Source organism: Centruroides sculpturatus, unplaced genomic scaffold (genome assembly GCF_000671375.1).
Source record: "Centruroides sculpturatus isolate CEXI.00-Female unplaced genomic scaffold, Cexi_2.0 scaffold53, whole genome shotgun sequence".
Classification (NCBI taxonomy): Eukaryota; Metazoa; Arthropoda; class Arachnida; order Scorpiones; family Buthidae; genus Centruroides; species Centruroides sculpturatus.
In genome coordinates, this window is record NW_019384350.1 from 377,297 (window position 1) to 401,742 (window position 24,446).

Here is a 24,446-nt window from a genome sequence, read left to right on the forward strand (position 1 = left end):
TCAAAACTGTTAAATAAAATTCATCAGTGAACTTGTGGGACAAATGTCTTTGTGAATAATCCTTTGCTATCATAAAAAACAAGAAAATTTCTTTGATTTTCTATGGCAATTTTTGTAATCTTTGGCTTATGATGAATTTTTCAGCTTCTGTTCAGTACTTTGATGCTTTGATTCTGGATCATACTGGAATCAATTTCAGGAAGTTTGGATTATTTCTATTGTCTCAAGCAATTTCTCTGGAATGCTGAACTCTCATCAGTTTTTGATTTTCTGATAACCTGTGTGGAACAAATCTTGCACAAACCTGTTTTTCCTAATCCGTCATTTAAAATTAATCAGATTGTTTCACGATTGATGTTGAGAGTCTCTTTTGTGATTCTAACAGTTGCATGACGATCAAAAATCACACACTTTTTATATTATTCTGAGTGTGTGACTTGTTGATAGTCTGCCTGCATAATCATCCTCTTTTAGCTTCTATCTTCCAAAAATTGTTTTTGTCACTTGAAAACTGCTGCATATTTCAAACAATCATCATCATCATACTTTTTGCATAATTTCATACATTTTTATGGCATTTGTACCAAGCTTTGCATGGAATTTTTTTTTGTTTTCCATTTTCTTGCATAAGTTTTTACTTCTAATGTTTTATATATCCTTATTCATAAATGTGACAAACTATCTATCTAAAATTTTGATAAAATGTATATTACACATTGAAGTTTAAAATAACATATTGAACACACAGATGGTACCACCTATTTGAGTTATAAAACTAGTCTACAAACTTTATTGTCAGACTATATAAATATATATATATATACATACATACATATATAATTTTTCTTCAAAAATCTATAGTTTCTTTGCATTTATTTCAAATTTTTTGGAATTTTTATTGTTACTATAAAATACTATATCACATGTATTATTTATAAATTATAAAACTATTTTTATAACATGAAAAATACCATGTTTATCCTAATCATTTTCGTAGTCATTACAAAACATTTTTGATTTAACAATATATTTTCTGTTGAATCCAATAATTATTTGGAGAAATTATTATTTACATCAATAACACTTTACATAAAATATAGACCTACATATATGATCAACATCAAAATTTTGTTATATTTTTTTCCTTAATTGTTATAATTTTTTTCCTTAATAGTAATCGTGTGTGTACTGTTCATAAATGTAAATAATTAATACTAATTCTTTAAATGTAAATCAAATGTAAAATGAGCAATTATTTATTGTGATGTAGTCATAATGCCAGGCTGTAATTTTTAATCAATTTAATTTAAAATATATGCTCTCCACCTCAAATTAGCAGTGTCTTGCTCTTGCTCCTGTACATCATACTTTTCCTGTTAGCAATAGAGTCATGCCAATCATCTATCTAACTGTTTTCAGAGAAAAATTTTTGAATTGAAAAAATATAACTTCCAGTTCGAACCAGAAGTTCACTTGTAGTTAATTGGGACCTCCTGCCCCTAAGCTTTCTAGATATGGTCTCAACTTTCATCTATCTAACTGTTCTTGAGATTAAGGAAAGACAGACAAATTTATAGGAAATTTATATTATAAGGACATACTATTTTACAGGAATTTATAGGTCTACAATTTTTTCAAATTCCAGTCCAACAAAACACTTTTTCAATGCAAAAATAACTCAAAAATTCAAAAAATAATTTTCTATGACTCATAAGTTATTAAGGACCCAAATACTTGATTCAAGAGTTGAGATGTTTTTGGAAAATCAAATTCAATGTAAAACATAGTTCCATATCTTAAAACAGAAAATTCAATAAAATATTAATAGAAAATATACAATTTTATATCATTATAATTTTTGTTGTTAATCAATAAAGTGTTAATTTAGTTTGTAATAATCTAAATTAACACTTTATTGATGTCTTTGGGAATATTTAAGCATAACCCTTGAAAGATTTAAATTTATTATGAAATATTAATTTATCAATGTCTTCAAATGATTCATTTTATTCACAAATAATCAGAAATAATGAATAAATAGAATGAAATAAACTTCTTTTTAGAAGAAAGAATATTTTTATTCATTAAGTGCTTTCTGGAAACCTGTTCTTAACTTCAAAACTACAAAAATAAAACTATTAAATATTTTTCAATTAGAAATTAAAGGTATTTTTGAGAAATCAGAATAAAAAAAAAATTAAAAGCTATAACTTTGAATTAATGATTAAAGTAACAAAAGTAACCAACAAGAAATTAGCTTGTTTATACCTTAAAATTGAATCTGTTACCAGTAACAAATATAAATTCTACTTAATTTTATTCAGAAGAAACATTTTTGGCCATGTTTTAAAGGCCACCTTTAGATTGTTCTTCATGGAACATCAAAATATATTAAAGAACAAATCTTTTTGTATTCTTTAATGTATTTTGATGTTCTATTAAAAACAACCCGAAGAAGGCCTTTGCAACATGGCCAAAATTGTTTGTTTTGAATAAATTTAAGCTACTAGGATTTAAAAGGTGTATTTGTTACTGTTAATTGTTCATGAATCCAGTTGGTTTTCTTACATTGATTCTGTAACTTTTTAGCATATAAAGTATTAATATGAATTACATTAAGCTTTCGAAATTAGTGTTTAAATCAGATTTGAATCCTATAAGTATGACAAATGTAAATATGTCTTGAAAGGATAAGTATTAGATTTCAGTACATCATCACAGAAACCTTGATAAACCATTTGTTACCAAACATTGTAGGATTATATGTTTGACTAGATATACAAATTTATACATTTAAATAAAATTTAAAAAATTAAAATTATATTATAGAAATATTCTTATGGCAAATGAATAAAACAATCTATTGAATAATTTGTTTGAACAGAACAGCTGCATTTAAATGTAAAACTGGACATAAGAACAATTACAAATGATTTTTAGTCAATATAGAATTAACAATTATGTAAAAAAAAAAAAAGATATGTCACAATTCATCTCTCATTAAACTTAATACTTCAGAATCTTCCGTGTCACTAATGTATTTATCTTCGCCGGTATAATGCGTGGGATATACGAGTAATGGATGTGCTGAGTATGCTCTTAAATTTCTTTCAGGATAATAACTTTTCCAAACTGTTTCCGGGTGCCTGTTAAACATTATGGGAAGATATTCATCAACTGGAACTAATTTTGAGAGCGGATCACCTGTTTTCTTGCACCTTCTAATGTTATCATATAACATAATGTCCAATATGAATAAGCTACACGAACAAGTGTAGTGGTTCCTTCTATATAAGGTTCTTCATCATCCAAAAGTCTTTTTCGCCCCAAATATATAAGATCCCATTGCAGACTAATACCTCTTGCTTCCTTCATTAAATTTGAAAGTTTCCGACGGAAGTAAGATTCAAAGCGAATGTCATCTTCAAATATAATAGCACTTCGATACTGTTTTTTAACAATTTCTTCCCAGATTTTATAATGACTGAGAAAACAACCTATTTCTCCCATTGTCATAGGTCTTTTATGATATGGATCTGTATATTCTGGAAGCATCTTTATTCCCATTTCTTTAATAATTGAATGATTTAACTGTTTTCCATCAACAGCATCTAAAAGTTTTGTTTCAATTCCCAATTCATTTAAAGATCTCAACATCCTCTCTCTTCTTTCGGTACGTCGCTTCAGATTAATTAAATAAACTTCGTCGAATCCCAATTTACTTTTCTTTTTCTCGGGAACGTAATAACGTAAATGAGGAGAAACATATAATGGAGGATCTTCGACCATCACTTCTAATCGTAAATTAATTAGTTGATCAATGTCGTCTTTTAAAGTATTTTCATTTTCTAACGGTGCTAGAATATAACCATAAGCTTCTTTATTTAGAATATTCATTGGCACACAAGCATGTTTAGCCGAATTTGCAAATATTATGATATCATCTATTGGACCAGTGTAATTAACTAACTTGGCTAGGTCATAAGTAAGTTTTAGAGACTGCTTATGTCGGAGATTTATTAGAACAGCCGAATGTACCATAGGGACGTCAAAGCATCCTATTTTTTCTCTTTCTAAAATAGGCATATAGTCTTTAGTTCTTTTATAATAACCATCACTAGTCATTCCACACCAATAATTAGAATAAGCACCTAAAGACTCCAACATTGGTGCAACAATTGTCTTCTGTTGAGCAATTAATTCATTTAGTGTCTCGTTATTTACAATAAAAGCATCACAATCAATAAAAAACAGATAATCGGCCCAAGACTGCCTTGCTGTTTCTAGAGCAGTCTCCCGAAGCTGAATAACATGAGCGAAGTGTTGCGGAGACCAATCAAACACTCCGTCTTCATCAGAAAAAAAATCTGTTGTTTCATCAATTTCTATATCAACTTTATGATATTTGTTTCTTTCTTTGGCAACCCACATTTGTAACATTTCTGCAGTTTTATCGATGTTATGATCACTCCTAATCCAAAGAGACATTCTATGCTTTGGATAATTTAATCTTTCTAAATAACCAAGAAAATGTGGTAAAGTATGTTCTTTATTTCTTGCAAGTATAGCTACCATTACAGTAGGAGCCATAAGAGATTCTTGATTACGGCACATTTGACAAATGGAATACGATGACAACGACAATATAAGAATAATAATATATATTGATGTTTTCATCTGCATTTTTTCTCTGAAATAATAAATTAAAGATTTATAAGATAAAATACTTCTTAACAATATTGGATGCAATTACTATTTAATAAATAAAGAATCCTGAAATATTTTATACAAAACGTCACAGTGCAATTCATGCAATTCCTGAATGAAATCTAAACAAATCTACAAGAACACCCTTTAAGTTTTAAACTTTTAATCCTTGAACTCCATAATACTTAAATTCCAGTTTCAGAATTATATTTTTAAATGCAGAACATTAATCTAAACTTGCTATTGGAATCTGAACAAAACTTTCTACTTGGAATAAGTTTTAATATTTGCAATTTAAAACTTTGAATTATATCAAAAACTGTTCTCTTTGTATTAATATATTATAATAATATATAAATGAAATTAATAACAGTAAACAATTGATATGTAAATTACTAAAGAACTTATAACTTTATTTCAAAAACATAATTTGACTATATCTAAAACATTGATAAATAAAAAAAAACAATGCTTTTGAATTTGAAAAGGAATATTTATGTTCTTATAATTTAATTAATACATATTCGAAAATAATAATAATAATTGCTAAAATTAATCAACTTATTAACTGAAAACTAATTTGATTAGTTTTATTAACTGAAAACTAATCAAATATATGACTATAATATAAAATCCAGCAATCAGTTGAATAACTTTCCTGGCAAAATGTTTAAAACTGTGCTGTTGCCATCTCTTACGACTTCTTATTTAAAAACTTTTTTTTTAATATAATTAAATTTATTATTATAAAATGGCAAAAAGCTTAATTTTTAGGATTGAGATGAATTTTATAAAAAATTGTAAATGGTAATAACGAGTAAAATCATTAACTCCAACCCCACTTGAGATATGACATGACTCCCTTTATTTCCCCACCCTCTTGATCTTTAACCATCAAAATTTAGCAGCATCAATCCCCCTAATAAACAAACAACCCTGCAAAAATTCAGAAATTTTTGATGAAAGGAACAGGAGTTATTAAGCATTGAAGTGGATGAAGAAAATCCTGCCCCAAACACATGTCAACATCCATACATACAGAAAACACCCCAAATTGTTTGTATTTCTTGGCATTTCAAGATTCCAAGTCAAAAAATAAAAAAAATCTTCAATTGTCATTTTTTGACTGATTGCCATACTTTCTCTGTTATATATGTTACCGGCCAAATCCGATTTCAGGCCAAACTAGTTTATCCTACGCATGTCAGGATATACTAGTTTAGCCTAGGACAATCTAGCTTGGCCTAAATACTTTAGGCTTAACTAGTTTGTCCTAGGCCAAACTGATTTAAAATTACTGTATTATTTAAGTCAGGCCTGGCCGACCCAAATTGTTTCACGGGCCACTTTATTCATGCATAACATTACAATGGGCCACAATTTAGGCAAACATGCTTTTAAAAAAATAAAACAAATACAAAATGAATAATATTTTATTGTTATACCATTAGTTCCCCTCGCGTAACATCGCGCCCCAGAGAAGGCAACGGGAAACCACTCTGGGTAGTAACTTTCCCTAGTATACACCTTGGCGGATTACAAACCTACGCCAGGTGTCGCCAACGTCAGGAATCTGATATGGCACCAAGAAGAAGAAGAGTTCGTACTTGCACTTGCGCATTATAAGAATGACACATGCAAATTTTCATTTATTTAATTGTTTTGGTATACACAAAACGGAAAACGAAAGTTTTAATAGATATATAATATCGCTTAGCGGGCCACACAATTTAATGTGACGGGCCGCAGGTTGGCCAGGCCTGATTTAAGTATATTAATGGTTAAAATAAAATTAAAAGGCAATCAATTAGATGAACAATATTTATTCAAACATAGTCTACTTAATTATAAAGAACGGTATTGATTAGAAGTGACACAACACTTGTACGAAACTATAAAATACAAATAAACTAATCAGTACTTATCAGTTTGTATTTTTGTTATTAGCGAGGTTGAGACCGAAGTTTTAAATGCGAAAACATGTACATTGGACATTTGGTGCCGCTTTCCTGTAAGCCTAGAAGTTTGACAATGGTGTTTAGATAGTCAGTGGAATCATGCTCGACATTCTAAACATCATTGTCAAACTTCTAGGCTTACAGGAAAGAGGTGCTGAATGTCTGACACATGTTTTCGCATTTAAAACTTCAGCCTCAACCTTGCTATTAAGCCATGCACTTTTAAAGGTAATTAACTTTCGAAAATATTTTCAAAAATTCAAACAAATTAATAAAAATAACTTTTAAAGTCAAACTAAAATTAAAAATGAACTCGTTTGTGTTTTTTAGTGTAACATATAAAATATTTAATCTTTTATTTATTTTTACAGGGTGGGTTAAAGTGTACCTAGATAACCCCAATGGCAGCACTTTGGACTGTTCGTGCTCCCAGCAGACTCCTCCCGGAGGGGAGCCGCCAGCATGCCACCCATTGTTTTACGTCACTAGTTATTGATTCACGGTAGTTCTTGAACAAAAGAAAAAAAAAAGGAAACATCTACTAAAAATGTAATTAATCTAACCAAACCAATCTAATCGAAGCACCGCTATTGGGATTACCTAGGTACACTTTAACCACCAGGTGTACTGTGGTGGCATTTCGAATTACGCAAAATTATTTTTTTTTTTACACTGGCACCTTTTTGTAGTATATAAATCAGTTCAGTCTAGGTCAAACTAATTAAGCCTAAAGTATTTAGGCAAAACTGGATTGTCCTAGGCTAAACTAGTATATCCTGACATGCGTAGGACAAACTAGTTTGGCCTGAAACCGAGTTTGGCTGGTGATATATATATTACTCTCACAGAGAAAGTAATATATATAACATGTATCACATGTATCATGACATTGACATATTTAGTATATCCACACTGATACATCAGTAAACAGAAAGCCATGTATGAAAATATAAAACTATGTTTTGATTCTAATAAGTTAAACAGAGACCATTTTCATATATAATTAATGTTGCATATATTCATACAGATATAAATATAATAATATTCATAATGCTAAAGGAGAATAAGAATGAATGAATGAATGAAGATGAAATAGCTAAATATATTTTTCCATTCAGTCTCAATATTTTACTACATTCTATGCTTTATGATATATCCAACAAAATTTTTATAAGATACATGTTTTTATTTAATGTTTTATTTTTACTAAATCATATTAAATCAATAAACTATTATGGTGAATCAATATTCGAATTTCAATCTTCATCATCGATTAATTAAATACCAACTCGCTCTTCAAAAAAAAAAAAAAAATATATATATATATAACAATATGTCTGTTAAACATTTATGCTATCTGCAATAACTTGTCTTAGATTTTTGCTAAATGTTTGCTTANCCTCTTTTTCAGAACAATAAGTTCTTTATAATTTTTCGAATAAATTAAAATAATAATTATTTTATCTTAGAACTCTGTTGAGTAACAACTTCATAGAGCACAGAATAAAAGATCAGTTTTGGAGTACAGATGTACAGGATGTGCAATTTGTAACATCCTATGAGAAAATCACTTTATATAATGATTAATAACTTGTCTTAGATTTTTGCTAAATGTTTGCTTACATACACATTGAAAAATTTGAAAGTATATTTGATTGATTTTATAGCTTTTTTATGTAATAAAATGATAATGTGCACACAAGAATACACTAATCAATATAACTATTCAAAATGTGAGTAAATTAAAATTTTTCTATTTTCTTGATAACTGTCCATGCCCATTAAAAGAAGGAAGAGAAAGAATTCTTAGGAAAGTTTTAACATTTTTGTGACTTAATACTAGAGTTGTCAAGGGCTTTTTATGCATGAATGAGTCTTCTAATTACACTGATTTTATACAAATATGGCCCAAATCATGCATCCAATAGACTGCAATCAGTCAAAATACAAATTGAAGAGTTTTTAAAAATTTAATTTACTTAAGAATGCATTTTATTACACACTTTTTTTTTATCATCTTTCAAACTAATTATACAATTCAGGATTTAATACCCTTAAGATGTTCCTTATTGTACAACTACAACACTTTCAATCTAGTGGTGTAGCCGAGTAAAATCATTAACTCCAACCCCACTTCAGATATGACATGACTCCCTTTATTTCCCCACCCTCTTGATCTTTAACCATCAAAATTTAGCAGCATCAATCCCCCTAATAAACAAACAACCCTGCAAAAATTCAGAAATTTTTGATGAAAGGAACAGGAGTTATTAAGCATTGAAGTGGATGAAGAAAATCCTGCCCCAAACACATGTCAACATCCATACATACAGAAAACACCCCAAATTGTTTGTATTTCTTGGCATTTCAAGATTCCAAGTCAAAAAATAAAAAAAATCTTCAATTGTCATTTTTTGACTGATTGCCATACTTTCTCTGTTATATATGTTACCGGCCAAATCCGATTTCAGGCCAAACTAGTTTATCCTACGCATGTCAGGATATACTAGTTTAGCCTAGGACAATCTAGCTTGGCCTAAATACTTTAGGCTTAACTAGTTTGTCCTAGGCCAAACTGATTTAAAATTACTGTATTATTTAAGTCAGGCCTGGCCGACCCAAATTGTTTCACGGGCCACTTTATTCATGCATAACATTACAATGGGCCACAATTTAGGCAAACATGCTTTTAAAAAAATAAAACAAATACAAAATGAATAATATTTTATTGTTATACCATTAGTTCCCCTCGCGTAACATCGCGCCCCAGAGAAGGCAACGGGAAACCACTCTGGGTAGTAACTTTCCCTAGTATACACCTTGGCGGATTACAAACCTACGCCAGGTGTCGCCAACGTCAGGAATCTGATATGGCACCAAGAAGAAGAAGAGTTCGTACTTGCACTTGCGCATTATAAGAATGACACATGCAAATTTTCATTTATTTAATTGTTTTGGTATATAATATCGCTTAGCGGGCCACACAATTTAATGTGAAGGGCCAACCCAGGCTTAAATCAGGCCTGGGTTGGCCAGGCCTGATTTAAGTATATTAATGGTTAAAATAAAATTAAAAGGCAATCAATTAGATGAACAATATTTATTCAAACATAGTCTACTTAATTATAAAGAACGGTATTGATTAGAAGTGACACAACACTTGTACGAAACTATAAAATACAAATAAACTAATCAGTACTTATCAGTTTGTATTTTTGTTATTAGCGAGGTTGAGACCGAAGTTTTAAATGCGAAAACATGTACATTGGACATTTGGTGCCGCTTTCCTGTAAGCCTAGAAGTTTGACAATGGTGTTTAGATAGTCAGTGGAATCATGCTCGACATTCTAAACATCATTGTCAAACTTCTAGGCTTACAGGAAAGAGGTGCTGAATGTCTGACACATGTTTTCGCATTTAAAACTTCAGCCTCAACCTTGCTATTAAGCCATGCACTTTTAAAGGTAATTAACTTTCGAAAATATTTTCAAAAATTCAAACAAATTAATAAAAATAACTTTTAAAGTCAAACTAAAATTAAAAATGAACTCGTTTGTGTTTTTTAGTGTAACATATAAAATATTTAATCTTTTATTTATTTTTACAGGGTGGGTTAAAGTGTACCTAGATAACCCCAATGGCAGCACTTTGGACTGTTCGTGCTCCCAGCAGACTCCTCCCGGAGGGGAGCCGCCAGCATGCCACCCATTGTTTTACGTCACTAGTTATTGATTCACGGTAGTTCTTGAACAAAAGAAAAAAAAAAGGAAACATCTACTAAAAATGTAATTAATCTAACCAAACCAATCTAATCGAAGCACCGCTATTGGGATTACCTAGGTACACTTTAACCACCAGGTGTACTGTGGTGGCATTTCGAATTACGCAAAATTATTTTTTTTTTTACACTGGCACCTTTTTGTAGTATATAAATCAGTTCAGTCTAGGTCAAACTAATTAAGCCTAAAGTATTTAGGCAAAACTGGATTGTCCTAGGCTAAACTAGTATATCCTGACATGCATAGGACAAACTAGTTTGGCCTGAAACCGAGTTTGGCTGGTGATATATATATTACTCTCACAGAGAAAGTAATATATATAACATGTATCACATGTATCATGACATTGACATATTTAGTATATCCACACTGATACATCAGTAAACAGAAAGCCATGTATGAAAATATAAAACTATGTTTTGATTCTAATAAGTTAAACAGAGACCATTTTCATATATAATTAATGTTGCATATATTCATACAGATATAAATATAATAATATTCATAATGCTAAAGGAGAATAAGAATGAATGAATGAATGAAGATGAAATAGCTAAATATATTTTTCCATTCAGTCTCAATATTTTACTACATTCTATGCTTTATGATATATCCAACAAAATTTTTATAAGATACATGTTTTTATTTAATGTTTTATTTTTACTAAATCATATTAAATCAATAAACTATTATGGTGAATCAATATTCGAATTTCAATCTTCATCATCGATTAATTAAATACCAACTCGCTCTTCAAAAAAAAAAAAAAAATATATATATATATAACAATATGTCTGTTAAACATTTATGCTATCTGCAATAACTTGTCTTAGATTTTTGCTAAATGTTTGCTTACATACACATTGAAAAATTTGAAAGTATATTTGATTGATTTTATAGCTTTTTTATGTAATAAAATGATAATGTGCACACAAGAATACACTAATCAATATAACTATTCAAAATGTGAGTAAATTAAAATTTTTCTATTTTCTTGATAACTGTCCATGCCCATTAAAAGAAGGAAGAGAAAGAATTCTTAGGAAAGTTTTAACATTTTTGTGACTTAATACTAGAGTTGTCAAGGGCTTTTTATGCATGAATGAGTCTTCTAATTACACTGATTTTATACAAATATGGCCCAAATCATGCATCCAATAGACTGCAATCAGTCAAAATACAAATTGAAGAGTTTTTAAAAATTTAATTTACTTAAGAATGCATTTTATTACACACTTTTTTTTTATCATCTTTCAAACTAATTATACAATTCAGGATTTAATACCCTTAAGATGTTCCTTATTGTACAACTACAACACTTTCAATCTAGTGGTGTAGCATAGTGGGGTGGCAAAATTTTACAATAAATAATAATAATATCTTGTAAAAATTTGAACCATTTCATTTCATATTTTTGTCATATTCGGACTGATTGAAATGAGTGTGGAATTTTTTATTACTTATTCTGTGACAAAACTGAATTTTAGTCTTTTAAACTGAGAAACCTAAATAAGGGGGTGGCGAAATTTTCCTCCGCCCCAGGTGGCTGACCCGTGTTACGCCACTGTTTCAATCATGTCTACTGGAGACTCAAACAAATGGTATGGTTCTACCTGAACGGTGGTTCAGGTAGAACCATACCATTTGTCCAACACTTCAGAAAAATAAAATATATATCATTCCTTGTGAAAAAAATTAACAAAACTAATATATATTTACTACAAAAACTGAATAAATCATATCTTTATTTGTTTTACATTTATAAGTATGCCTTTATCCATATTAATATTTATTTTTACAACTAATTTTGTGTCTAAGTTTTATGAACCAATAACATTAATTTTATTAAATATCAATTTACAACAGATACAAACAAATATCTTAACAAAATTTTTTCTTTAGAACTGAGCACAGCTTAATAAATAAATCACAAAAACTATATTTACACAACTTTACAAATAATGCATTATAATAGGATAGACATTACAGTGCATAAGTCTGTTTGTTAGGAACAACTGTATCAATACATTATGTTTTTATGTTCATCAATAATTATAAAGATTGCTGGATATGTAGATTTTTGCACTGAAATCCATGTTTAATTCTGTTATTGCAGCAAATATATTCTATTCACTTCCCCATAAAAATAAATATTTCTTGGAAAATTAATGAACAAAAACACTATTATATCCATAATTTAATTCTTCTGTTCAATACTAATTTAATTTTGTAGACTAAATTAACTTTCAACATTTGAATAAAATCATGTATACATAATTAAATTATTATTTAATGCATTATATAAGTAAAAATGTTATTATTGTTTATTATTAATCAAAGTATTAATCAATTAACTAAACATAAATTAATAAAGTGTCTATTTATAGTAATGAATAACTAAATATCTTACCATTAGCTACGTATACATATATATGTGTAGTTATTGAACCTAATTGTTACATTTGTTATATTTACATGTTGTCCATAATTAACATATACCACTTTACACCACTCTGGACAGGACTGGTAGAACACAATAAGAACCTATACAAGGTATAAGGGAGCTATATGTCAATGGTGCCAATGACAGGGCATCTAAGATGCAAAAGGAGAATTTAATTTTCACTAAACTGTTCTTTTATTTATGTTTTGTTTATTTAAATTATACCTGTTTTTAATTAGAGTTACAAATAACCAATTAATGCTGATTCACAACAGCTGTGAATCAGTTACTTTGTGAAATACAAATATTGTTTTTATATTTCATAAATATCTTGATGACTAAATCAGTTATTCAAGTGTCTTTCATTTAATTGATGTAAAAGTGTTCCAAAGATAAAAAATATAAACTACTAAAAACTTTTACTTTTAGTATAAACAAACTTGAACATTTTATTAAATGCTCTTTTATTACTAATTAGTAATAATGAAGTGTATTATTATTGATCATTAATATCAAATATATCTATTCATCTATTAATATATCTATTCATATCTATTAATTATGTATACATGACATGTATCATATTGACATTGACATATTTAGTATATCCACACTGATACATCAGTAAACAGAAAGCCATGTATGAAAATATAAAACTATGTTTTGATTCTAATAAGTTAAACAGAGACCATTTTCATATATAATTAATGTTGCATATATTCATACAGATATAAATATAATAATATTCATAATGCTAAAGGAGAATAAGAATGAATGAATGAATGAAGATGAAATAGCTAAATATATTTTTCCATTCAGTCTCAATATTTTACTACATTCTATGCTTTATGATATATCCAACAAAATTTTTATAAGATACATGTTTTTATTTAATGTTTTATTTTTACTAAATCATATTAAATCAATAAACTATTATGGTGAATCAATATTCGAATTTCAATCTTCATCATCGATTAATTAAATACCAACTCGCTCTTCAAAAAAAAAAAAAAATATATATATATATAACAATATGTCTGTTAAACATTTATGCTATCTGCAATAACTTGTCTTAGATTTTTGCTAAATGTTTGCTTACATACACATTGAAAAATTTGAAAGTATATTTGATTGATTTTATAGCTTTTTTATGTAATAAAATGATAACATGCAGTATNAAGTTTTGTTACCAAATGTCATTTTATTTTGAGAAATTCTACTTAAAGTAAAAATTCTGTAACAAAATTAAGCTATACTTCCAAACCATATTCAAAATTTGAAAATTGGATTAACAAATATAAACATACAATACCTCGATATTAAATTGAAATAAAATAATTATAAATATCACGTTAATACTAATTGAATAAATTAAAATAATAATTATTTTATCTTAGAACTCTGTTGAGTAACAACTTCATAGAGCACAGAATAAAAGATCAGTTTTGGAGTACAGATGTACAGGATGTGCAATTTGTAACATCCTATGAGAAAATCACTTTATATAATGATTAATGTATTTTAACAAGAAAATAATTCTCTGATCTACCAATAGATGGAGATGTGTGGATTAGAATGTAATTTTTGCTTAAAAAAAAAAAAAAAAACTCTTCAATTTAACTTCAATATAACTTCTTCATGCACACCGGAGTGTATAATAAACAAAAACCTACTTACTTGTGCCTCTTCAATTATTAAAAGTCATTACAAATATGTATTTGTTTTATTAAATTAGCAGATTTATTAAAAATAACTAATTTTTTTCCATGTGAGAAACAGATTATGCTGGATAAAAACTTCACATAAAAGCATCATCTTATGCATAAAATTTTGTTGTTCAATTTCCAACAAAACAACATAAAAGACTGATTATTATAAATAAATTAAATTTATAATTTTTCTACAATAAATTGATTGTTTTGCAAATTTAAATTATAATTCTATAATACAATAACAATTTATGAAAATAGATAATTGCAGAGAGATCAAAGAGGAAAAAAGTAATATTCCAAAATGCTTACTTTAGGGAACCAACAAATTCTCTAAAAGGAAATTTCTTCTTTGAAAGAATGCATTAGTTCCTTGAAGTATTTTGGAATATTATTTCATTCCTAGATTCAGGGGAAATTATTGAGAAAACAAAAACCTTAAAGAAAACTTTTGAATAATTAAAAATTTTAGATATACAATAACTCTTTCAATTTAAATTTTGCTTTAGTAACAAAAACCTGTTTAGAATAATTTATTATTCATATTTATAGCAACATGGAGGCATGGAACTGAATTATGTCATTTATTTTCTGTTTTGTTATAAAATATTCTGTTTTAAGTAAAGTGCTTAAGTTTGAATACTTTATTCTTACTTTAAAAATACAGTAATAAACTTCTTAGTAACTTGGACAATGTGTGTAATGAATGTAAATTTTTTATAAATTGAAAAATTGTAATTTTTTTTAAAGAATTTCCATCTTAATCTAAAATCATCTGATTTAAACAAAGTTTAACTTAAAAAATAAAAAAGGGATATAGTAATTTAAATTTGAATAAGATATTTAATAAACAATAGACAATAAAACAGTAAAACATAAAAATATATATATTTATATAGCCAGTCCTCACTTAATGACCTATCTGTTTCATAACTACTTGGACTTACAACCAGCTCTCCATCACAGGGGAATCCACTTTCTCAGTCTGAGGCTCGGAAATCCCCTTTTGTAGTTTTAGTCTTGTTCTAGCAGTTGGTCAGTATCTACTATATAAAGCATTTGCAATCTCCTAAAGTACATATTTCATTTATAAATTTGTACTTTATTGTGAACCCATAGTAAAAGATGTCAGTGAAAAGAAAAAGCCCAGAGAAAGCACCAAGAACTGAAAGAAGGGCAACAGAGTTGGAAGCATAGCAGCACTTGGAAGAGTAACAAGAAGAGTTAAGAATAGAAGTACAAAAGAAGTTCCCTGTAAAGGGGTTAGCTTTAGTGTTCTTGAAACTGAATGCTGCTTTATCAGAACTAGAGTAAAATTCTGAATGGTTCACAAAAGTGGAACTGCAAATGAATGAACTTTTATAGTGCTATTATAAAATTTATGAAGAAGAAAGGAAACTTACAAAGCAGATCACAGTAATGAGATTCTTCTCAAAAGCTACATACAAAACTCCTACCCTAAAAGTACTTTTAATTTCTTTGCAGTCTCCTACCCTTACCTGGGTCCTCCACAGCTCCTGATATCCCTGCTGTTAACTCCAACGATGACTCTGATTACCTGAAATCATTACCACTCCTTGAAGAATTTCATGACTAAAATATTAATCTGAATGACATTTTTTTGGTGCATTTTAATCATTTTTGCTGACTGTATTTTTATATTCTGTAATATGTAAGAAATGCAAAAATTAAAGCAAAGTTATCAAGTTGGGGTTTCCTTTAGACCCTTTCTTTGCCAAGAATAAAAAAACAATTAAGCTCCTCATTTATTGACCAATTTGCTTAATGATCTAATTATAGGAATAGAACTCAGTCATTAAATGAAGAGTGCCTGTATATTTGTAATTAATTTAAAGCATTACACTTTCCTAATTCAATAATTTTATCATAAATTATTATTTACTAACTAAAAAATTAGTCACAATTTTTTTCCATTTTAATCAACAGTTGCTAACAATATAGTCATTAGCATTAATCTTAAAGATGTCAATTTATTTAATACTTGATTTTTTTTCTTTACACACATACTGCATGTTAAGTAAACAGAATGAGAAATGAAAGACAATCTTTTAGAACACCATATGTAAGCTATATGAGAAAAATTCCATTCCCACTCAGATTCAAATCTGACTCATATTTCGTGTAGGAAGGAATCTCAAATTCAAAATCATAAATAAACTAGCAATGAGTTCCTCAACTTTCCCGACATTTAAATTTTGGTGGTGCCATCTGTTATTTTATTTAAAAATTTTAAAATATTTTTAATTATTATAAAATGGCAAAAACCTTAATTTTGAGGGTAGAGATGAGTTTTATAAAAATTTGTAAATGCTAATAACAAATAAAATCGTCATTAAGTCAGATCCTATTGGAGACACAAATAGCTCTTATTATCTCCCCATCCCCTTGATGTTTAATCACCAAAATTTAATAGCATCAATCCCCCTAATAAACAAACCTCCCTAAAAATTTTCAGAAATTTTTGACAAATAGCACCGGAGTTATTAAGCTTTAAACAGTGAACAAAATCATGCCCCACACAAACTAACATCCATACGTAGAAATTACCTCCAAATTTTTTTGCATTCTCGAAATTTCAAAGTGTCCTAAGTCCAAAAATGTAAAAATCTGCGGGGTCATTTTTAGCCAGATCACCATACTTTCCCTTTGTTATAATAGCTAGGAAAGTAAAAATGCACAACTTAATTCACTAAAGTTTTTAATAATTTACATTTTCAGTTACTCAACCTCATTAAGCCATTATTTATACTGTATATTCAGTGAAGCACTGAAAATCTGGACTAAGTGGGGATAGATCCCATCCAGACTTTCAAATATACACATCTAAGTTAGCATTTTTGGTACTGTAAATTTCAAATACACTGTAAATCAAGTTTAGATGGTCTAAGTTCAAACCAGTATTTCACAAGGAATGTAAGAATACCTACAAAGATTCCAAATATAATTTACAGAATCACTATATTTAAACAAAAAATATACTAATTACAATTTCAAAATTAAAAAGTTACCAAGAATGAATGTTAGAACATTAATAGCACAAGGAAAACCATCAACAATGAAGTTACCATTGAAAAGGGTTAATATCCATTTTTTTAAGGTCAAATTCAGATTTTTGATGCTCATTTTACGTAGAAGTACATCTTAATATTCCACATCTTAAATTTCTAGTTCTTTGAGATTTTCTTATATAGGTACTGTACAAAAAATAAAATAATATATCATCATCAATAATAATAATAATAGGTATTATTAAATATTAAAACTTTCAATGTCATTTATGTTCCATATAAGTAAAACATACTTATAAAGATTCAGTAACTTTCTCAATTGATTTTGGAGTATTTATTTATTAACATAATTACATATAGATCTCTCCACTTCAAAATAAAATATGAAATCCAAAAGTATTAGAACAAAGGAAATATTTCACTTTTGATATTCAAGAAAGCAAAGAGGTACACATGTCAATGTCATTGGAGAAATAGATTGGCCAGCTGTCTTACAAAAGAATCAAGTATTACCATAGCAACATCAAACAAACGAAAAATAAAACCTGTTGCTATGGTATTCAACTGATAAATATAGATATTAACACCTTCTATCAACTTTGCATCAATCTCATGCTAAAAAAATTTCAAAAAATTAATCAACCAAATATATTTGAAGCTCATAAGAACAACTTGTATTTTATGTCAAAGAGGAAAGAGTATGTATTCTGTTCATGTATTCAGTTCCATAAGTTAACAACGATTTATATTAAACAAAAATATTATATTAATTAAACATATTAGTTTATATAATGTTTTAAAGGATTTACTTTTCACTTTTAATACACTACAAAAGCAAACTTCACATTTTAATACTGAAATTGGTTTAAAAAAATATCACATCCATCAAAACATTTACTTACAAAACCAAACCTTTTGCACTTTCTCATCAAGTGTTTTCAGCTTATTTTATATCATGTCGTAGAACACATTCAGCATTCCAATTTCTAATATCAGATATTTGAAGTTCACAGCTAAACTTGAGGCATGCTTACAAAATAAGCAGAAAACATTTATTTGCCAAATAAATCCTCTGCTGGAAAAGTGTGAACAGTTTGTTTGGCTTTGTAAGTTTATTGTCCTTCCAGCTTCATCAAATGCATTAATCCAACAAAACATCAGCTAAGTAAAATATTTTTTATAAAAAATATTATCTGTGACATAATATTTATCTATCATTTCCTTTTGTAAAGAATAAGGATCAAAGAGGGGTTATTAAGACCCAAAATGCATCTCCTCCATTTAATAACTGTACCTTTTATGATATATTACTGGAAAAAAGCCAATAGCTTTAATTTCTTTTTTAAAAATCCACAAAAACCAGTAATGGAATGTTTAATTAAAACATTATCATATTGTCAATGATGAAGTTTATATTCAACTCTGTTTAACTCTATATGTCAATGTCAATCCACTTTTACACACAAATTATTAGTTTCTTTATATTTTAAAGAATTTACATATCTTTTTTTGATATATTACAGTCAAGTTTCATGTTTTAATATTTAAATTGACTTAAGAAACATCATTACATTCAGCAAAATGTAATTCCTTTACTTTCTGTCATAGTTGAGGAGTGTCAATGTAATTTTCTACCAAAATAAAAGCAAAAATAAGCAAAATGGAGCATATTTTTACATATTATTAGCACAAATTACTTCCTAATTACATGTCAGAGTATATAATATGGAATTTTTACAGTTTAAAACTAATAATTTTACCTAATATTCCTAAATATGGCACTGTGACGAAGAATATCCATCAGTAACGACTAACACCTGTTAAATAAAATTTTTTTTTTATTTAATTGTAATTAATAATAATAATAATACTCGTTAATTGCCCGCGAAATGCGTTTCGAATTTAAATTAAGTATTTAGATTAATTTCTCGCCATCAAATTTATTGTTATTAATTAAAAATTTGTTTTAATATAAGACTTTCACTTTTTAAAAAATATTTTTTTGAAATTTATTCATATGAGACAATGTGACAATGACCTACTTACAATGAGACCTCTAGCGGTTCTAATCGAAATTAAGAGATTTTTAAATAAATTAAACATTTTAAACAAATCCAATAATAATAATAATAATTTAATTGCTTCGATAAACAATTTGATAACAATATAATTAATATTATATGGCATTTTTTTCATTTAAAAATATAAATATTTTTTTTCTTTATTATATGCATTTAAATTTATTTGAATTCGAATTTTGAAAATGCCGAAAAATAAAAATAAGGTATGTCATTACATTATGTAATTGCAAACAGTTATATTGTAAGTGAATTTCATAAAATAATATTAAAAGATTGAATTTAGTCGTTAAAAAACCCCATTTTTCGGGAGAGTCCGTCCTGATATATATATATATATTTTAAACTCTCTGCTTTGTGGGCACTAAGAAGGCCTTTTTTTTTTAGCAAGTCCGTTTATGGGTTCAGACAGACCCACAATGGGGCGGCCGGGTGGTGAGGGACGGGGCATGACATATCCGGACGGACCACCCCCGAAAACTCCTGGAGATTTATCGATTCGTTCGGATTTGAACCCGGGTTCCCTAGAGCGGTAGGCTGCCACCTTGACCGCTCGGCCATCCGGCCGTCCGTCCGGATATATCGGGCCCCGTCCCTTGCCATCCGGCCGCCCCATTTTGGGCTTGCAGAACCCATAATGGGTTTGCTGGAAAAGACTCTGCCCCGTGGATTCTCTTAGTGCCCACAGGGTTGGGAAAGAGTTAAAAAACTCTCGTATGTCATAACCAAGAATTAGAGTCAGTATTAACCGATTATCATTCGTTTAATTTTAAACACATGAACGCTTATTAACTAGGCTAGATGAGTGCCCACCAGTGGCCAAGCGGTCTTCGTATCCTGAACACTGGGAGTTCGGTCGTGGGTTCGGCCACTTGGAGTTTTCCGAGTTTTCTCCACGTCTGTAACACCTAAATAGGGGCCAGTTTCCCTTAAAAAGACCTCCCGGAAGGCAGATCGCCCAAGTGTTGCGTTGCCGTAACTTAACAAACTAGGCTAGATGAACATGAGTGAAAAAAAAAACAATTTACTTAGAGTATTTACACTGTAAGTCAATCCATTTTTAAAAAACTTTAGTTATTTACAGGCCCACCATCTTAAATCTTAGAAATCATAAAACAAGCATTACATGTATAACCATGAAAATTTTCCCAAACTGTGGATAGAAGGCTACACAACGCGACTCGTGGGCGATCTGCCGAGAGGGTTGTCTCCCGAGAGGACTTTCTACAGGAAACTGGCCCCCATTTAGGTGTTACAAACGTGAAGAAAACCCGGAAAACACGTGACCAGCCCGTTGGTGAGACGCACACTCCACGACCAATTACCAGTGTTCAGTGGTTTTATCCATTCGGCCACTGGTAGGTGTACCAAGATATTATAATCCTTGGTTGCGAATATAGATGTTGTCATGGATAAAAGTAACTTTTATACTAAAACTTTGGAGGCCGGCACCATTTAAAATATTTTCGGGAACCGAACGGATTACGATCTCTTAGAGTCAACGCCCATGGATGTTGTTAATAAAAAATTTTTGTTGAACTTAAGAACTTAATATATGTCTTTTATTTCAATTTAATTGCCATAATTAATACTTTTTATGAACTTAAAATTATATTTAAGTATTTTATTACAGATGAATCCCAAAGAAGAATCGGAGAATGTGATTTACCTCAAAAAGGAAATTGGATCATATTTAGCTATTGCATTAGCCGAATTATGCGTCAAAAGACCGCCGAATCCTATCGACTTTTTAGCCAAAATATTAAAAAGTTGTTATACTTTTATTGAACTGGATAAACAGATGGAAAAGGAAAAGGAGGAAAGATTTGAAGTTGATACTCCTCTCCACTTGGATTCGGATCACTCTTTGAAGATAGATATGACAGTAAATATTCTTTGTTAAAAAATTAATTTATTTTAAAAATATGTAGAAATATTTACAAGCCTGCAGCAATTCAAATATAAATTACGGATTCATTTATTAATTTTTAATACTGCATTCAAATACTATAATACAGGTAACGTATTTTACAGCATATAAGCCGCGATTTTTGTCCAAAAAAAAAGGATCTGAAAAAGCGCACTTCGTCTTATTTGTGAAGTTACAATATCCCACAGAAAAATGAATACCCCAAAACTCTTGGTTATTTTAACTCTTCGCCCCGTAGACACTAATAAATTTTTGCATATCTGTCATGGATTCGGTAAGGCCGGATGGTGGAGACGTGGTTCGTAAAAAATGTTTGGAATTTTTTGACAGGCCCAGATCTGATCACTCTGCATTAAACCCACGATATTAAAGTATTTGACCTTCTTAATGCCCATAGAGCGAAAAGAGCACTAAAAAAAAATTTTAAAATAGCTATCCAAACGCTGCAGTAACGTCCTCTTTTTCAGAACAATAAGTTCTTTATAATTTTTCGTCTGTAAGCACATCTAATTAATTTAACATTATAACAATGTTACATTAGAATAACTGCAAATATTTGCAATATATATATATTTTCATTATTTTTAAAATTAAAACTTTTTAAAACAGTTCTTAAAAATGTAACTTGAAGATATAAAAAATAATAATTTGGAGTCTTCTTGGTATATCCTTCTTATGCCACAGAAACATAGCTAAAACTCGAGTGGTATAAGCTATTTTCCACTTAAAATTTTACAAATTATTTTAAAAAGGTTTAGAAAGATAGATTCTGCTATAGTTTGTCTTCCTGTGTGTGATGTACAGTACATACCGGCCCACCAGTGGCCAAGCGGTCTTCGTACCCTGAACACTGGGACTGGAACACGTGGTAGTGGGTTCGGCCACGTGGAGTTTTCCGGGTTTTCTCCACGTCTGTAACGCCTAAATAGGGGCCAGTTTCCCTTAAAAAGACCTCCCGGAAGGCATGCCCCCTAGGCAAATCGCCCAAGTGTTGCGTTGCCATAACTTAACAAACTAACAAACAGTACATACTGATAAGACCACAGATTACGGTACTGTATATCTAAGTATGAGTGTACACAGAAGGGGCAAACGGGACACTTGATCCACTTTTACTCGATTGTAGAGTTTTTTACTCGATCCCAGGAGGGGACAAGTGTCCCCTCCTGGGATCGAGTAAAAAACTCTACACACNGCTGGAATAACTTCTTCCTTAACTACTTTCCATACTCGTGAAGGATATTCTTCGACTGTATCCTGAGATGACGTTTTTAATTCTCCCGGAGGATCTTTTTTTATTCGGTTTAAGCTCGTGTCGATTTTACTTTCTACCGAAATTCTTCGTGAAGAGCTGTTCTTTGCTTCGGGCAACAAACCTCTTGTCGTTTCACATTGCAACGGATGAGTATTATAATCGTACGTAAATTGAAATTTCTGAAGAGGGAGAAAGATCTAATATGAAATCCATAAAAATATATTTTTTGCGTATTATATAGTAAATTAAATCTGTTTAATTTTAATTTACTACAAATAAAATACTGAAAAATAAAATAGGATTAATAATAATAGTCTTGAAAGTAAGATTACTTACAAGTTATGTACATGGGCATACGCAGAAAATTTTTCAAGGGAGTAAAGCTTGGAGACAAATCATTACATTAATAAATTTTTATTTAATTATTTAATTTTTGGAGGTTTTTCCACAAGTATAGTAGTAGTAGTAGACAAGTATATAGAATACAGTATTACATCAAAGAGTCCCATGACCACCGTGATACAATGAGGTTATGTATCTCAATCACTCTTACGATTGTAGTGTGTAGAGTTTTTTACTCGATCCCAGGAGGGGACAAGTGTCCCCTCCTGGGATCGAGTAAAAAACTCTACACACTACAATCGTAAGAGTGATTGAGATACATAACCTCATTGTATCACGGTGGTCATGGGACTCTTTGATGTAATACTGTATTCTATATACTTGTCTACTACTACTACTATACTTGTGGAAAAACCTCCAAAAATTAAATAATTAAATAAAAATTTATTAATGTAATGATTTGTCTCCAAGCTTTACTCCCTTGAAAAATTTTCTGCGTATGCCCATGTACATAACTTGTAAGTAATCTTACTTTCAAGACTATTATTATTAATCCTATTTTATTTTTCAGTATTTTATTTGTAGTAAATTAAAATTAAACAGATTTAATTTACTATATAATACGCAAAAAATATATTTTTATGGATTTCATATTAGATCTTTCTCCCTCTTCAGAAATTTCAATTTACGTACGATTATAATACTCATCCGTTGCAATGTGAAACGACAAGAGGTTTGTTGCCCGAAGCAAAGAACAGCTCTTCACGAAGAATTTCGGTAGAAAGTAAAATCGACACGAGCTTAAACCGAATAAAAAAAGATCCTCCGGGAGAATTAAAAACGTCATCTCAGGATACAGTCGAAGAATATCCTTCACGAGTATGGAAAGTAGTTAAGGAAGAAGTTATTCCAGCGTTTACTGGAACTGAAGATGAAGAAACTTAATAAAACAATAAAATATAAACTATGTTAATAATATTGAATAAACTACTTTGAAAAGTTATGCAAATATTTTCTTACTGATAATTTATTCATATGACTAATAAATGGGCCTATAAGCATGGCCATCCAGCACTTGTATGGGGCTCGGAGTAGAGTGGTCCCCTTTTGCCATTTTTTAAAAAAAACAGATGAAATATGTAGAATGCTTCTTTATTAATAAAATGCACTTAAAGATTTCATTTTTTATCAGTAAAAATAGCATTAATTTATAGAG

General features: G+C 29.4%; 1 protein-coding gene and 1 pseudogene across 1 annotated transcript; one reads left to right on the forward strand and one right to left on the reverse strand.

Moving 5' to 3' along the window:
- Window positions 1-2,412: 2,412 nt before the first annotated feature.
- LOC111637541 lies at window positions 2,413-19,541 on the reverse strand (annotated as a pseudogene).
- A 347-nt stretch (window positions 19,542-19,888) lies between these two features.
- LOC111637389 lies at window positions 19,889-24,393 on the forward strand. Its single transcript, XM_023382865.1, has 3 exons — window positions 19,889-19,909; window positions 21,337-21,588; window positions 23,906-24,393. The coding sequence occupies exons 1-3, from the start codon at window positions 19,889-19,891 to the stop codon at window positions 24,173-24,175; spliced, it is 543 nt and encodes a 180-aa protein (XP_023238633.1). The 3' UTR covers window positions 24,176-24,393.
- Window positions 24,394-24,446: the final 53 nt, after the last annotated feature.